Here is a 17234-nt window from a genome sequence, read left to right as displayed (position 1 = left end):
TCGTTAGGCAACTAACTAGGCACCGAATTTGTTGTTTAAACTCATCTTCCAGTCAGTTCTCTGGAACTGGCACTCCGTAATAATTGCGATGCTTAAATGAAACTAAATGCCGCCGCAAAACTGACGAGTTATCGGGCTAGCGAACATCGGTTTTGCCACTCCGTAAAAAAATGCAGCTGTTTTGGGGAATGTAGCCAAGCTGTAAACACTTTGTTTACAGCTTGGCTACGTACGAACCCTAACAGCCCACCTAACCTATCGGAGCTGACGAATCGAAAATGTCAGTATTACGTTGCTTTCATTTTTTCCCCCCTAATATGTCGCATTTTAAACGGATTGCTGATTTTGAACGCAGGTGAAAAAACATCTGCGTTCTGAGAGTGTAGATGTGGGAACATCTGCGTTCTGAGAGTGTAGATGTGGGAACATCTGCGTTCTGAGAGTGTAGATGTGGGAACATCTGCGTTCTGAGAGTGTAGATGTGGGAACATCTGCGTTCTGAGAGTGTGGATGTGGGAACATCTGCGTTCTGAGAGTGTGGATGTGGGGAACATGTGTGTTATGAGAGTGTGGATGTGGGAACATGTGTGTTATGAGAGTGTGGATGTGGGAACATGTGTGTTATGAGAGTGTGGATGTGGGGAACATCTGTGTTCTGAGAGTGTGAATGTGGGGAACATCTGTGTTATGAGAGTGTGGATGTGGGGAACATGTGTGTTATGAGAGTGTGGATGTGGGGAACATCTGTGTTCTGAGAGTGTAGATGTGGGAACATCTGTGTTATGAGAGTGTGGATGTGGGAACATGTGTGTTATGAGAGTGTGGATGTGGGAACATGTGTGTTATGAGAGTGTGGATGTGGGGAACATCTGTGTTCTGAGAGTGTGAATGTGGGGAACATCTGTGTTATGAGAGTGTGGATGTGGGGAACATGTGTGTTATGAGAGTGTGGATGTGGGGAACATCTGTGTTCTGAGAGTGTAGATGTGGGAACATCTGTGTTATGAGAGTGTGGATGTGGGAACATGTGTGTTATGAGAGTGTGGATGTGGGAACATGTGTGTTCTGAGAGTGTGGATGTGGGGAACATGTGTGTTCTGAGAGTGTGGATGTGGGAAACATGTGTTCTGAGAGTGTGGATGTGGGAAACATGTGTTCTGAGAGTGTGGATGTGGGGAACATGTGTTCTGAGAGTGTGGATGTGGGGAACATGTGTGTTCCAAGAACGCATTTCCAATTTAACAAAGTGTTTACAACTTGGCTACATTCCCCAAACGTTTCAACTGAAAAACAACAACAATTCAACTCTAAGTATTTTTCAAAGAAATTCCTTGATGCAATAAAGTGTCAAGTAACTATTGAAAAAAATTCCTAATAAAACGGTAACTGATAGATGACTTTTATGACCGAGAAACATTAATAGACCTTCCATATTACTGACCCAATATGGGGGTAACTGAGAGAGCCCATACAGTAGCCTCGGATAGGCTAATTATATGCCTATAGTCGTAAGCGTTTTAATACGTTAACGCTAAGTAGCGAGTAGTATTTACACCCTGTTGTTATCTCTACCCGGAGCCGCCTTTGAGATCACTACTCACACCTAATTCTAATCTTCTAATTTTGTATTGCCAGCGGCAGGCGGCAGCGGCGGGGGGCGGGGAGGGCGGCTCCTGGGTGGCAGGGGGGAAGGTCCGGCCAGTTATTTCCCAGTGCGCGTCGGGACGCTGATGAGGGGAGTACCACCGTTGGACGAGTCCGGTGTAATCCACCCGGTGTTTTGCATGCATTAGAGCTCCAATGACCTACCTGACGAATAGTGCCGGGACATGAACACTACCCTGGTGCCCGTCGGGATGGCCTCTCCCTCCCCGTCCCTCCTCACTACTTCAGGTGCACGGAGGGCAATGATGGTTGGGTCATCAAATAATATAAGAGAGAGGGGTTTCTTTGTCTAATGCAGAGCGAAGCGGTTTTTTTTTTTTAATATTTGTGTCTAATGTATAGGCCTAGCCTATACATATACATATACTAGCCTATACATATACATATACTAGCCTATGCATATACATACCTATACATGTATCTTGTTTGTAATTTGTGTTAAGTATTGAGTAATTTAACAAACTGTGCAGAAACTCCCATGAGGAGACTAGAAATGATTTTTGATTAGGGTTCGAAATGACTTGATAAAAATCTTAAATCGTGGATTAATAATGTCTTTAATTCATCTGGAAATAGTTTACTCTTGCCCTGGTGTTTCACCATGGCTGTCTTAGGACCCTGTGCTAGTTACGAGGTCTCTACTTTCATTTCACTTTAGGTGTGGAACAGAAAAATTGAGACGTGTGTTTATGTTGTTGGTGCATACAGCATCCTATCTATCCGATCCATCCTCATCCTTGGGGGTGAGGATGGATCGGCAGGAACACAGGCAGTGTTCATGATAGTGGGTGTTACCATGTCCTCCGTGACCACTGGTAACACTGGTGTTCCTGCAGTGGTCGCTACAGCCACGGTCTCGGTTTTGTTATTTTGCAAGTCGGCGTTCGATCCCCGGTATTCAAAGTGGTTGGGCATCGTTCCCTTACCCCGTCCTCATATCCTAGCTTCTATCCTGTCCTCATATATCAGTTATGTGCTGCATAGTAAGACTAGCTTAGCGCTTTCTTTTAATCATTTCTTGAACACCTTATCAGTAGCGTTTCCGTTCTTCTGTAAGATAGACTTAGGTAACGCCTTGGCCAGCGTAGTGTAGGCCTAATGGAAATGTATACAGTGTCGACCTATAGTGGTGTTCGAGGCTCCTAGTGCCTATTGTGTATGAAATATGTATATAAGAGAGAAACTGAGACCAAACAAAGTACACGCATTTTTAATCAGTCTTTTAACATAAAATCAAGACATCAAGTAAGTTTCGATGGAGGACATAAAGCCAAACTTTATGGTAATAAAGTGTGTATAAAGCCAAACTTAGGGCTCTACACCATTGCTGTAGTGACGGTCGTGTCTAAGCCCCCTGGATGCTTCTACAACGGGATGTCTCGGTTTATCACGAATTTTTATTTGTAATTATGATTACGATATAAGGAAATTTGTGACAAAAAATATTCTAATTTGATTAAAGCATTTCATCGTTGTTGACCAGACCACACACTAAAAGGAGAAGGGACGACGACACAATCGACTTGAGAATGGTCCAGGACGGACCGAAACGTCGTCGTCGTCCCTTCACCTTCTAGTGTGAGGTCTAGTCAATATACCTTAGCCACGTTATTGTGACTCGTCGCCTGCATTTCATCGTTAAAGCTAAAATGATTTGAAACTTAGTAGATAAAATGTAAAAAAAAAAACATATACTATTTTTTACAAAAAATCCCGGCCAGCTTTATTCAGAATTAGCTTCGGTATTTATGAAAACCTGAACGATCATCCTGATTGAAAATTCAGAGATTAATGTATGAACATTTTTTTGCTCTCTAATTTTGTTATCAAATGAACACTTGCAAAAGTGTAAGTGTTCTTACATTTACACTTTTGTGTAAGTTCACTTGTTCTATATAACAAAAAGTGTAAGTGTTCTTACACTTATAAAATAGAGCTTATAAGATTCTTAAAAAATGATTATAATTTATAATTCTATAATTATTTATTTATTTATAAATTTATCTATTTACTTATTTATTTATTTATATTTATTTATTTATTTATAATTCTTATAAAATTCAGAAATTAGTGGATGAACATTTTATGCTCTCTAATTTTGTTATAAAATGAACACTTGCAAACGTAACTGTCTTCTCTGCTTACATATAGAGTGGTACACAGGCCGGAATTATTTATGTATTGCAGTGCGTGTATAAAGGAAATTCACGTCGGAAAAATGTAAAAAGGAAAATCATGTGTCGAGTGACCACTAGGATTGAGGTGGGACCAGTGATAGAGTGAAATATGGGTCGGCACTATCGTAGACTTTTGTTTCTCACTCAACCTGGTCCAGTTTTATATTGTCCAGTCTGTTAACCGATGTAACACCACTCTTTTGTCCGTTACCTGTGGCAGGTGGCTGCAGGTGACGGGTCTCCCAATCCTGAGCACTCCAGTTGCAAACTCTGTGAGCAGGAACTACGGCATGATCTCCCGCACTACATCACTGAATGCCCAATTATTAGACCTTTCAGACCAGTTGGCATGAGGTACCTGGAGCTTTGCAATTACTTTATTCACTCTCGTATTCTTGAAGATATCCTCACAGTATACCCAAAATTTGCCAGTGCAGGCTATTAAACACATGACTCTGTATGACTAACCATCCTGCGAGATGGGGACTTGTATTACCACTGCTACCTTATTCAATCTTGTGTTGTTGATATCCTCAAAATGCATCCGGAGTCTGCCAGTGCAGACCGCTAATCACATGCCTCTGTATGACTAACCATCCTGTGTGATGGGGATTTTATAGCATCACCTAGTTAGCTTTTTTGACACACTGTACTCCACTTCATATAGTCTAGGGTAGCTGCACTAATGCAGATGTACCTAATATGTTAATAAAAAAAAAAAAAAAAAAAAGGCCACTTCTCCATCGAGAGTCTAAGATCTCACGAGCACTGTGTCTACACCGACGGTTCAGTCCAATCCTCTACTGGACGGACTGCAGCAGCATGTAGGTTTTATAGAAATAATATTTGCACAAAGACTGTCAGTGTCAGGTTAAACAACTGGCTGACCTCCACACAAGAAGAACTAGCAGCATTACATTTAGCAACCAGCACATTAAAAAATATTGGAGGAGGAATAATATTCTGCGATTCAAAGTCTGCTCTTCAAGCAATCGAAAACTTCTCTTGGAAGATCGACAGCAAGAACCTCATACTCCCAATTATAAATGACCTAATTGATGCACAGAGTAAAGGGTCTCGAATCTCCTTTGTATGGATACCTTCACACATAAATATAACCCATCATAATGAGACAGACATTGCAGCCAAATTAGCGTGTAACAAGTTTGAAGTTGAATTAGATCTAGGTATCCCCATCTCTGCTGTCAAAACTGTATTGGTCCAAACATTCAGATCTGATAGGAAAGAACTTACTGACCCCCAACGACCTGAAAGTACTAGTATAAAAAGCTATGATTTGTTCAGATCTGAAACCTACATCTATGGACAGCACAAAACGTCCACTAGACTGTGCGACACAGTGGTTGCAAGGATCAGGTTGGGTTACCGTTACCTGTGGCAGGTGGCTGCAGGTGACGGGTCTCCCAATCCTGAGCACTCCAGTTGCAAACTCTGTGAGCAGGAACTACGGCATGATCTCCCGCACTACATCACTGAATGCCCAGTTATTAGACCTTTCAGACCAGTTGGCATGAGGTACCTGGAGCTTTGCAATTACTTTATTCACTCTCGTATTCTTGAAGATATCCTCATATTGCACCCAAAATTTGCCAGTGCAGGCTATTAAACACATGGCTCCGTATGACTAACCATCCTGCGAGATGGGGACTTGTATTACCACTGCTACTTTATTCAATCTTGTGTTGTTGATATCCTCAAAATGCATCCGGAGTCTGCCAGTGCAGACCGCTTATCACATGCCTCTGTATGACTAACCATCCTGTGTGATGGGGATTTTTTTAGCATCACCTAGTTAGCTTTTTTTTTTTTGACACACTGTACTCCACTTCATATAGTCTAGGGTAGCTGCACTAATGCAGATGTACCTAATATGTTAATAAAAAAAAAAAAAAAAAAGAGCTTTGTAATTACTTTATAACTCTCGTGTTCTTGTTGATATCCTCTTAACGTCTCCAAAGCGTGCCAGTTCAGGCTACCGATTAAGTGGTCCTGTTGGACTGACCATCCTCGGAAATGGGGACTTTTTTAGTATCACTGCTATCATATTCACTCTTATGTTTTTGATATCATGATCATACTGCATCCGGAGTTTGCCAGTTCAGACTACTGCTGATCGCATGGTCCTGTATGATTAACCTTCCTGTGTGATGGGAATGATTTATCATCGCGTAGACCGCTCCTGACACACAATGTAACAATTCATATAGTGTAGAGTAGCTGTATATATGATTAGATACCCAATAAAGAAACTCGTGTAAAATATATATATAAATATATATATATATATATATATATATATATATATATATATATATATATATATATATATATATATATATATATATATATATATATATATATATAGCACCTATAGTGATAATGAATGTTGTAGTCATTGGTGAATGTCGTCCTCTCGCTCCTAAAGTGAGCGTTCACGCCCACAGGTGAATGAGACAAGGTCCTACAACGGAAAATGGCTCCAACTTAACTTATTTGCATCTTAGACGTGTGTGGCGTGAGGTGCGCCGCCGGCTGAGGCCACCAGCGCCTTGTACCTCCGTCCTGACCTCCGTCAGGTGTGGGCCCAGCCCCGCTGGCGCCCTCCACCTTCTTCATGGTCTGTCTTTAAATGAAATCTCCAGTGATTTATTCTTGATTTTCTTTCGACGAGTGCCTTTGTGCGGAGCTGTGTGTAAATGTTTCTCTTGATGGGTACAAGGGGAACAATGGGAGGAAATTACCGAAGAATGAACAGATAATTGAAGGAGGAAAGAGCGAGAGAGAGAGAGGGAGAGGGAGGTAGAGGAAGAAGGCTAAACACGAGAGCGGAAAAAGGCGAGTGGCATTAGTGGGCGTTCCCAGGAAGACCCTTGATGGGAAAAGTTATGGAGAAGCCACAGGCACCGCCGTGTCATTTGAACACATTAGTTCACTCATTGTCATCACTAATTGTTCCCTCAGAAGCTCTTGTCAAAGGCCAAATGACGGGCCGCACCGCTGCTTATTGCCAATTTGTATGTAGGTGGTAATGTGCCTTTGTTGATGCCCGCACCGGCCGCCCACACCGCCACCACCGGCCGGCCACACCGCCACCACCCTGGCCACCACCGGCCGGCCACACCGCCACCACCCTGGCCACCACCGGCCGGCCACACCGCCACCACCGGCCGGCCACACCGCCACCACCCTGGCCACCACCGGCCGCCCACACCGCCACCACCGGCCGGCCACACCGCCACCACCCTGGCCACCACCGGCCGGCCACACCGCCACCACCCTGGCCACCACCGGCCGGCCACACCGCCACCACCCTGGCCACCACCGGCCGCCCACACCGCCACCACCGGCCGGCCACACCGCCACCACCGTGGCCACCACCGGCAACATCACCCTTGCATTATTAACCCCGTGGGGAAGCAAGTACCACTCCCGAGACGGGTGGCTAACCATACTCACTTGTATATTCCGCCTCAGTTCATTACTATGGTAGGCGCGTGGAGCAGTAACTGAAATAATTGCAAGATGTCCGCGACTCGTAGCCTCAACGCATTTCTGACAGACGGACGCTGGCCGAGGACCTGTAACCGGACAGTAACCAGGAGAGGGAGCAGAGGGACCACCGGCCGCTTCCACACAGAAGGGCGTCTCGGTTATCCGGTCATTCCGGCCGAAGCGTCTCCTAGGCCTACTGTGCTCCTCAGTACTGAGCCCTATCGTGGATCTTAATCCGTTTCCATAATAAGAAATGTAGATTTAAAATATTTGTATTTACAGTGCTTATCATTTTGGTTGAATAATACTGTATAATAAGTTGGTCTCTCTCTCTCTCCCTCGTGCAGGCGGTTCGGGACGAAGTGTTCGGGATGTCTGCAGGGCATCTCCCCGCAGGACCTCGTAAGGAAGGCTCGGGACCGCGTGTTCCACCTCAAGTGCTTCACCTGCTGCGTCTGCCGGAAGCAGCTCTCCACCGGCGAGGAACTCTATGTACTCGAGGAAAATAAGTTCGTGTGTAAACAAGATTACATGAGCGGAAAGCTGTCGGGTACGGAAGTTTGAAGCAACAGATATCGTAAGGTTTTGTGTTAAATAAAACAAAAAATATTAAAACAAATCTCACTGCTCATGATGCTATGATACTGTATACTTAAAGGTTTACATTTCGACGCCGTTTGACCATTGCATTTTTTTTCCTGACCATTGTGTATTTTTTTGGCTTCAGTCGACCCTTACGTGCTATCGGACGAGGAGGAGGATATCGAGTCAATGGACACGGGTGATGCGTCGATTAAATCCCCCGGGTCCGACTCCAACGGCCTCCACGCCCCCAACACGCCCTCCACGCCTTCCGCCCCCCAAACCACCGACCTCGAGAAGGTCTCCAGCGTCAACTCCCGCGACGAAGGCGAAGACGAGGACGAAGAACTCGAAGGCAACAAGGACGACGACGACAAGAGGGTAAGTCTTATGATCAACACGACTCGGTTATTACCGTCTAACCCAACCACTTGGGCTGGACGGTAGAGCGACAGTCTCGCTTCACGCAGGTCGGCGTTCAATCCCCGTCCGTCCAAGTGGTTGTACACCATATCTTTCCCCCTGTTCCATCCCAAATCCTTATCCTGACCCCTTCCAAGTGCTATATAGTTGTAATGGCTTGGCGCTTACCCTGCATAATTCCCTTCCCCTCCGTAAATCTATTGGAGCGATTGCTCAACAACACATTTTTGTTCCACACGGGAAAGTCTCAAAGGCCGATGAATACAACAGGAAAATATAAGTTTCGGCACATCATCCACATTAAAAGAAAAAAAGGGACAGGCACTTCGAATTACTGAGAGGGAGCCCAAGCCAAATATTGAAATAGAATTCAGTCTATATTTTATTTCTCGATTACAAAATTCTCTCTCTCTCTCTCTCTCTCTCTCTCTCTCTCTCTCTCTCTCTCTCTCTCTCTCTCTCTCTCTCTCTCTCTCTCTCTCTCTCTCTCTCTCTCTCTCTCTCGCTCTCTCTCTCTCTCTCTCTCTCTCTCTCTCTCTCTCTCTCTCTCTCTCTCTCTCTCTCTCTCTCTCTCTCTCTCTCTCTCTCTCTCTCTCTCGCTCTCTCTCTCTCTCTCTCTCTCTCTCTCTCTCTCTCTCTCTCTCTCTCTCTCTCTTTATTAACGTTTTATTGTCATGAGATTATAACAATTATATCATGCTATGCAGCCAATGAATCGACCATTCCTTAAAATTACAATCAGACGAGATCAAATTAATGGATCTAATTTATGATTACTGTATCCCAAATTGGCACATCGAACAGTCAGAGCATTTTGTCTGGTCAAAAATATCTAATAGCTTTCCAATTTGGACATGTGCTCCTTATTAGACAATACTAATAATAGCAAGTAATAACTGTTTCCCCTCTAATAAAATCCACTTTAATTTTGATTTCAATGGTCCGTGTTTATCCAGTTCTGTACCTTCGCTACGACGCCATTGCTCTTGGATATAACATGAGTCGCATATTAGATCTTGTTACGACTAATAGTCATACGCTGACGTCAGCGTATGACTATTGGTCGTGTCTAATGAAATGAAATATATCAGAAATGAAATATATTTCAGAAAAACTTAAATATATCAGAATATGTGAAATATGATCTGAAATATATATATTTTTTTAGATAAATAGATAAAATAAATGTATACGCATATGTAGACACATGGATAAGTAGATAGGTAATTGGAAATAATAACAGATTGGAAGAGGGCTAAAGAGAAATATTAGACAACCCCCCCCCCCAAACCACACATCTGAAAATGAAGGCGTCGACGACCTTTCAGTCTGACGACCTTTCAGTCCGACGACCTTTCAGTCCGACGTGGACAAGTCATGCCAAGTCCTTCGCACGACTGTATAACGATCCAAGGCCCAGACGTCGTCACTATCTTTATTTCCAGATGTGTGAGCCGATAGTCTACCTTTCAGCCTCGTTATTACGACTTTCTGTCTGCCTAGAGAGAGTATTAGCACAAAGTGTAATTATTGGATGTATCTGATCTTTTCCGTCACAGTCTGGGGAGGAGGACAAGGGAAGCAAGCGGCGGGGCCCAAGGACCACCATCAAGGCCAAGCAACTAGAGATCCTGAAGAGCGCCTTCAACAAGACGCCCAAACCCACACGACACATCCGCGAGCAGCTGGCCAAGGAGACCGGCCTTCCCATGCGGGTCATACAGGTACGTGTTCACGTCAAGAACAGGTAGTGTCCAGGACGAGTACATTTGTTGTTGTTGTTGTTATAAATTCAGCTACTCGGAACAGGTTCCAAGTAGCACGGGCTATGGTGAGCCCGTAACTTACTTGGCACAGGAGCGGGGCAAGTAGCACGGGCTTATGGTGAGCCCGTAGTGGACTTACCTGGCACGGGAGTGGTGCCGTCTCTGGACGAGTACGTGTACGTGTCCAGGTCAAGTGCAGGTAAGTTTCGGGTCAGACTCGATGTGGTACTCACATTAGTGGCTTCGGACTCTTCCGGAGGCAGTTTGATCCTATCAGCGCTGTTTCCCTCTACATTGACGTAAAGGCGTCATTGTGATGCATAAACGTCATTGTGATGCATAAACGTCAGTGTATTACCGCGATATATGCCACCGTGATGGCCGGCCAGGCTGCTCACAGTTCGTGTATAACGACAGGAGACTATCGTCCTCTTTAAATAGACTTCCCAGGCTGGTGTGTTTTATTATGAAACTTTCTACCGCGTTATTTATTTGGTTTTATACCAGAAAGGAACTTTAAAAACTGCGTATTTATCGCTGAAAGTTGGAACATTACTCGGTCTTCTACACTGAAACTTGTGTGCTGGAACTTGGAGCTTGTGCCGCACTTGGTAATAAAAGTTTTGTTTTTCTTCTCTTGTTGACATTTGTGTGGTACTGCTTTATGGGGAGAAGGGACCTGGGCGCGTCTGTGTACTTGAGTTGGCTACGAGGCGTTCTGCGTCAGGTCGGCGTCAGGTCTGCGTCAGGTCTGTGTCAGGTCTGCGTCAGGTCTCCGTCAGGTCTGCGTCAGGTTTGGGTTAAATTCTTATAAATTTTAATTTATTTTGTATCGAATATCGGCAGGAACTTGGTAATTAGTGAGGAGGTAGAGACGGACGCAGGACTCGGCCGTGCGCGCCATTACCTGTGCTGGTGTATTGTGGCTGGTGACTGTAACAAGGGATTGGTTACGCGATTTGCATTTCCTGGAAAACTGTTTTAGAAGCACACAGTGTTGGAGGGGTCCTCCACGCTCAGTGTTGGAGGGGCCCTCCACGCTCAGTGTTGGAGGGGCCCTCCACGCTCAGTGTTGGAGGAGCCCTCCACGCTCAGTGTTGGAGGGGCCCTCCACGCTCAGTGTTGGAGGGGCCCTCCACGCTCAGTGTTGGAGGGCCCTCCACGCTCAGTGTTGGAGGGGCCCTCCACGCTCAGTGTTGGAGGGGCCCTCCACGCTCAGTGTTGGAGGGGTCCTCCACGCTCAGTGTTGGAGGGGCCCTCCACGCTCAGTGTTGGAGGGGTCCTCCACGCTCAGTGTTGGAGGGGTCCTCCACGCTCAGTGTTGGAGGCCCTCCAACATCAACTTCCATCACCCTATAGCAGTGTAGGGTGATGGAAGGTAACAAGGTCGCTCTCTCCGCTCACCTGACGCCGTGTGTTAACCTTTGTTTACAAGCGATGGCAACCAGCGTCATCTCCAACCTTACGGAAAAGATTTTGAGACGACGCTGGCAAGGTTAGGCCGCCGCTGGCAAAGTTAGGCCGCCGCTGGCAAGGTTAGGCCGCCGCTGGCAAGGTTAGGCCGCCGCTGGCAAGGTTAGGCCGCCGCTGGCAAGGTTAGGCCGCCGCTGGCAAGGTTAGGCCGCCGCTGGCAAGTTTAGGCCGCCGCTGGCAAGGTTAGGCCGCCGCTGGCAAGGTTAGGCCGCCGCTGGCAAGTTTAGGCCGCCGCTGGCAAGGTTAGGCCGCCGCTGGCAAGGTTAGGCCGCCGCTGGCAAGGTTAGGCCGCCGCTGGCAAGGTTAGGCCGCCCCTGGCAAGTTTAGGCCGCCGCTGGCAAGGTTAGGCCGCCGCTGGCAAGGTTAGGCCGCCGCTGGCAAGGTTAGGCCGCCGCTGGCAAGGTTAGGCCGCCGTTGGCAAGGTTAGGCCGCCGTTGGCAAGGTTAGGCCGCCCCCTGGCAAGGTTAGACCGCCGCTGGCAAGGTTAGGCCGCCCCTGGCAAGTTTAGGCCGCCGCTGGCAAGGTTAGGCCGCCGCTGGCAAGGTTAGGCCGCCGCTGCCAAGGTTAGGCCGCCGCTGGCAAGTGTAGGCCGCCGCTGGCAAGGTTAGACCGCCGCTGGCAAGGTTAGGCCGCCGCTGGCAAGTTTAGGCCGCCGCTGGCAAGTTTAGGCCGCCGCTGGCAAGGTTAGGCCGCCGCTGGCAAGGTTAGACCGCCGCTGGCAAGGTTAGGCCGCCGGTGGCAAGTTTAGGCCGCCGCTGGCAAGAGACTAACCAAAGTGTTGGAGAAGCACAATAGGTTCTAAATTAGCAGCAATTTGAGTCCCGCTTCACGTCGCCTCGAGTATCATTAAACTGGAGTTCTTCATTGGCATTCTTAATCCCCTCTGCCTCTGTGGCGGCTGCTGTTCCCCTCTGTGGCGGCTGCTGTTCCCCTCTGTGGCCGCTGTTGTTTCTTGCTGTGAAAGGGGGGAAGGGGGCTGTTATTCCCCAATATATAAGTAGCGCTCATTGGCTCCGAGTTGACCGCAGGCCGTTTCCCTTCCTCCTCCGCCCTTCCCCCCTCTTCCCCTAGTGTCTCCCCCATCCTCTCCTCACCCCAGTGTCTCTCTCTCTCTCTCTCTCTCTTGCCTCTCCCCCACTCCCCTCGGTGCCTCTCCTTCCACTCCCCCGCCCAAGTCTCCCCTCCTGCCCCGCGACCCTCTGCATACCGCAATCAACCGCGGCATCCCGGGCTCGCGAGTGAGCCGCGAGGGTGTTGCGCTCTGGCACTGATCAGCTCCTGGTCGCTATGTTTCGGCTCGTGCACTCACCCGTCGACCCCTCGGCTTCCAATCTTGGGAGATGAAGATGTATCGGAAAAGGAAGAGAGGAAGGCAGCCCATCCTCATCAAGAATGGATTTCTTTTCAGCCCTCGTCAGTACAGCAGCCCGTCCTCGTCAGTACAGCAGCCCGTCCTCGTCAATACATGAGCCCGTCCTCATCAATACAGCAGCCCGTCCTCGTCAGTACAGCAGCCCGTCCTCGTCAATACATGAGCCCGTCCTCATCAATACATGAGCCCGTCCTCATCAATACAGCAGCCCGTCCTCGTCAGTAGAGCAGCCCGTCCTCGTCAATACAGCAGCCCGTCCTCATAAACAATCGCCAAATACTCGTTAATCCACCCGCTAAATCCCCCCTGTTTATGAAAGAAATCCTCTTTGCACTTGACTCGTAACTGATGACTGACCGGTTCTCGAACACTGCTTCGCTCATGTCTCCCTGTTCGAATCCCACCTCTGCTTCACCCACGTACTACAAATATAAATAACTACCAACCTAACCTAACCACCTACCCTAACCTAATCTAACCTAACCTAACCTAACCTAACCTAACCACCTACCCTAACCTAACCACCTACCCTAACCTAACCTAACCTAACCTAACCTAACCACCTACCCTAACCTAATCGAAGTCTAACTATTCGCCCAAATTCTGCTATATAATATGGGTTTTGGATAATATGGGTTTTGGATTAAATTTATAAATGCATCTTTAGGAGGGGGGGGGGTCGGCCGCCGCTTGAACAAGCCTAGCATGAGGACGGCTTGAGAAAGAAAGGCAGGTATGAGACAGCTCTAAACCAAGATGACTGTATAGCACACGGAGCAGATACGAGGACAACATAAGAGGAGAGGAATGGAGCAGGGCTAGGAGGGCAGGATAGGAGCTGGGATAATAGGACAGGATAGGAACTAGGAGACGAAGGTAGGATAGGAAGACGAAGTGAAGGAACAAAAGGATTCTGAAAGTAACCAACGTTTTCCTGGTGAGAATCTGACCTTAAATGAAACCTGCACAATAATTTGAATGGCACCAATAATAATAATAATAATAATAATAATAATAATAATAATAATAATAATAATAATAATAATAAATAAATAAATAGAAATAATAATAATAATAATAATATCAATATATATATATGAAGAACTTTCGCTTGTGGAAAGTCAGCACGAGGTAATGGCCAACAAGTAACAACAACGGTTTTTCAAATTAATACTTTATTAAAATGTTTTTACAACGCGCTAATATAGTCGTGTCGTGGTCAGGTCCCGTGTGTCGTGGTCAGGTCCCGTGTGTCGTGGTCAGGTCCCGTGTGTCGTGGTCAGGTCCCGTGTGTCGTGGTCAGGTCCCGTGTGTCGTGGTCAGGTCCGGTGTGTCGTGGTCAGGTCCCGTGTGTCGTGGTCAGGTCCCGTGTGTCGTGGTCAGGTCCGGTGTGTCGTGGTCAGGTCCCGTGTGTCGTGGTCAGGTCCGGTGTGCAGGGCGAGTTTTACATGGGATGAGGGTGTAGGCGTGGGAAGTAAGTGTGGAGGAGGAGCAGAAGATGGTATGTGCTCTAAGAAGGGGCTGGCTGTCAGCGCTGTCCTCAGAAATAGATTCATCAGAGCTACTGAGTGCTGCTAATTTCCTGCAAGTGAAGCACATGTGTGACGCCATATCTTAACTGCTCATTTAGCCGGGCTGAAGCCTCGTTGTTGTGTCCTCGGCACATGGGGTGGGGGCGGTCAGTCCCCGCCCTCCCCTCCCCCCACTCTCGGAGTCCCATTGGACCCCCTCCCCCATAACTCCTTCCCATTTTTCCTCCTTGCTCTTCTTCCGTCTCTAAATCTCCTCCAACACTGATAGGGTGGGCAGCGAGGCCCACCCTATGTGCAGGGTGGGCCTCGCTGCCTCCCACTCCCTTTCTTCATGCTTTCCTAAAGTGCTGGAGGTGTTAGCGAGGGGGAGGGGGAAGTGTTAGTGTGGGGGTGATAGGGAGAGAGAAGGTTTAAGCGAGTAGGGGGGGGGAGTATAAGGGAAAGGGAGTGTCTGCCGAAAGGTGATTAGGTGTTAGCGAGGATGAAGGGGGGGGGGAGCATTAGCGAGGATGGGAGGAGTCATTAGCGATGACAGGTGTTAGCAAGAAGTGTTAGCGATGACTGGTGATGGGCAGTGCATGCAACAGGGAGGAAGTGGCTTTGTTGTGTGGGTCGCAACACTCGGGGTCCACTTGCAGTGGCCTGACTGCCACTTAATTTACACTGCTACTTCATCCTGTCAGTGTATAGAGTGGGAGCAGAGGAGCGGGGTCAGCCTCGTCATCTCTCATGGTCTCCCGTGGGCGCTCCTCGCACACTCTGCGTTCCCTTCACGCTCATCCACAACTCTATCTTCACGGTGAAACTTTGCAATACTGCAACGTTCTTCTTGCAGTGTGTTTGCTGGGCGGATGGCCCGAATCAACTTGTTTGCGTTATTTATGCAAAATGATATTTTTAACTGTTTTAAATTACTCTTTTTCGTCCTCTGAATTACTCATTCTTTCGCCTCTCCTTTGAATCACTCAATCTCCCCCGTCATAAACAATCAGGGCGTCCCCTGCCTGCCTTCCTCGCAGGGGAGGAGTAAGCACAACATCTCCGCTCTGCTGATCACAGTGTGATGGCCACACACGCCTCCTTCCCAAGCAAGGACAACTCTGCCCTAAGCTGCCCCTCCCTGCTCTCCCCTGCCCTCCCCCAGTCTTCCTCTCTCTTCCCCCTGCCCTCCCCAGCCTGCTCTCCCTTCTGCCCTCCGGACAAGCACAATATGTTCCCCCCCCCCACCCCTGGCTCGTCATTCTTGCATCACTAGACAACAACGACTGGAAGAGAGAGACAATCAGCGGAAAGGACATCTGTTGCTTGTGTTGTGGTGGCGCGGCCGCCTCGTCGGCTTGCTACTCCACTATTAATCAATTATCAAACTTGCAAGGGCTAGCGGTATCCCGAGTTGCCACACATACCCCGTCAACTACTTCGTAGGATCAACGAGGTTAATGTGATTATATTGGCTTACTAATAAGATGTAATTGACATTAAATATATCTATAGAAGTCTGTATATAAGACTCGCATCAGTTATCTGCATGTTTGAAGCTGTTGTAAAGCTGTTGTAAAGCTTACAGTTGCATGTTTTGGCTTCTCTCTTGATAGTGTGTAGTACAAGTTATCTCTGTTTACACATGTTCGGAGGGGAGGGCATGGCGGGGCATAACAGGGGCACTGCAGTCGAAGGTTTGGTTGTGAAGGGCATGACAGACCATGGCAGGGCATGGCAAGGGAGGGGGGGAGTTCATGGGGGTGGAGGCCACCATGTCCATTGCTCAGGCACTCTGCTACACACACGACCGACGCTGCTTCAACGACCCCAACACACGTTGGCGTCTTTCCAAGATTCTTTTATATATTTTTTTTGCCTCTCTGTTCTTTGTAGTTTGTACACAACAGACACTTCTAAAATGCAATTTTTTTCCCGGAATTACAAGGTCTTTTTTTCCCTTGGTGGCTTTGTGTGTTTTGTTTATATATTTGTTGATATATTTGTTTGACTCGGTTTCATTCTGATCTAATTGGAAAACACTTGAGAATTTTGGTCTAAATTTTTCTGTCACACATATGCTGTTTAATCGTATATTTTAATTGATCACTTGTGTTTTGTGTTGCTGGTTGGGGTGAGGTTATTGATCGACCAGGTCCTTGTGTTGCTGGTTGGGGTGAGGTTATTGATCGACCAGGTCCTTGTGTTGCTGGTTGGGGTGAGGTTATTGATCGACCAGGTCCTTGTGTTGCTGGTTGGGGTGAGGTTATTGATCGACCAGGTCCTTGTGTTGCTGGTTGGGGTGAGGTTATTGATCGACCAGGTCCTTGTGTTGCTGGTTGGGGTGAGGTTATTGATCGACCAGGTCCTTGTGTTGCTGGTTGGGGTGAGGTTATTGATCGACCAGGTCCTTGTGTTGCTGGTTGGGGTGAGGTTATTGATCGACCAGGTCCTTGTGTTGCTGGTTGGGGTGAGGTTATTGATCGACCAGGTCCTTGTGTTGCTGGTTGGGGTGAGGTTATTGATCGACCAGGTCCTTGTGTTGCTGGTTGGGGTGAGGTTATTGATCGACCAGGTCCTTGTGTTGCTGGTTGGGGTGAGGTTATTGATCGACCAGGTCCTTGTGTTGCTGGTTGGGGTGAGGTTATTGATCGACCAGGTCCTTGTGTTGCTGGTTGGGGTGAGGTTATTGATCGACCAGGTCCTTGTGTTGCTGGTTGGGGTGAGGTTATACATCGACCAGGTCCTTGTG

General features: G+C 47.5%; 1 protein-coding gene across 1 annotated transcript in view; it reads left to right on the top strand.

Annotated features, from left to right (window-relative positions):
• LOC123747813 (LIM homeobox 1) overlaps nucleotides 1–17234 on the top strand; it is a 62773-nt gene that overhangs the window by 26434 nt on the left and 19105 nt on the right. Inside the window, exons 2-4 of the mRNA XM_069302489.1 lie at nucleotides 7703–7905; nucleotides 8083–8318; nucleotides 9920–10084. Coding sequence (XP_069158590.1) covers nucleotides 7703–7905; nucleotides 8083–8318; nucleotides 9920–10084 — 604 coding nt within the window. The remainder of the gene's footprint in view (nucleotides 1–7702; nucleotides 7906–8082; nucleotides 8319–9919; nucleotides 10085–17234) is intronic.

Source organism: Procambarus clarkii, chromosome 1, assembly GCF_040958095.1.
Source record: "Procambarus clarkii isolate CNS0578487 chromosome 1, FALCON_Pclarkii_2.0, whole genome shotgun sequence".
NCBI classification, from domain to species: domain Eukaryota; kingdom Metazoa; phylum Arthropoda; class Malacostraca; order Decapoda; family Cambaridae; genus Procambarus; species Procambarus clarkii.
This window is presented reverse-complemented; position numbering and strand designations above follow the sequence as displayed.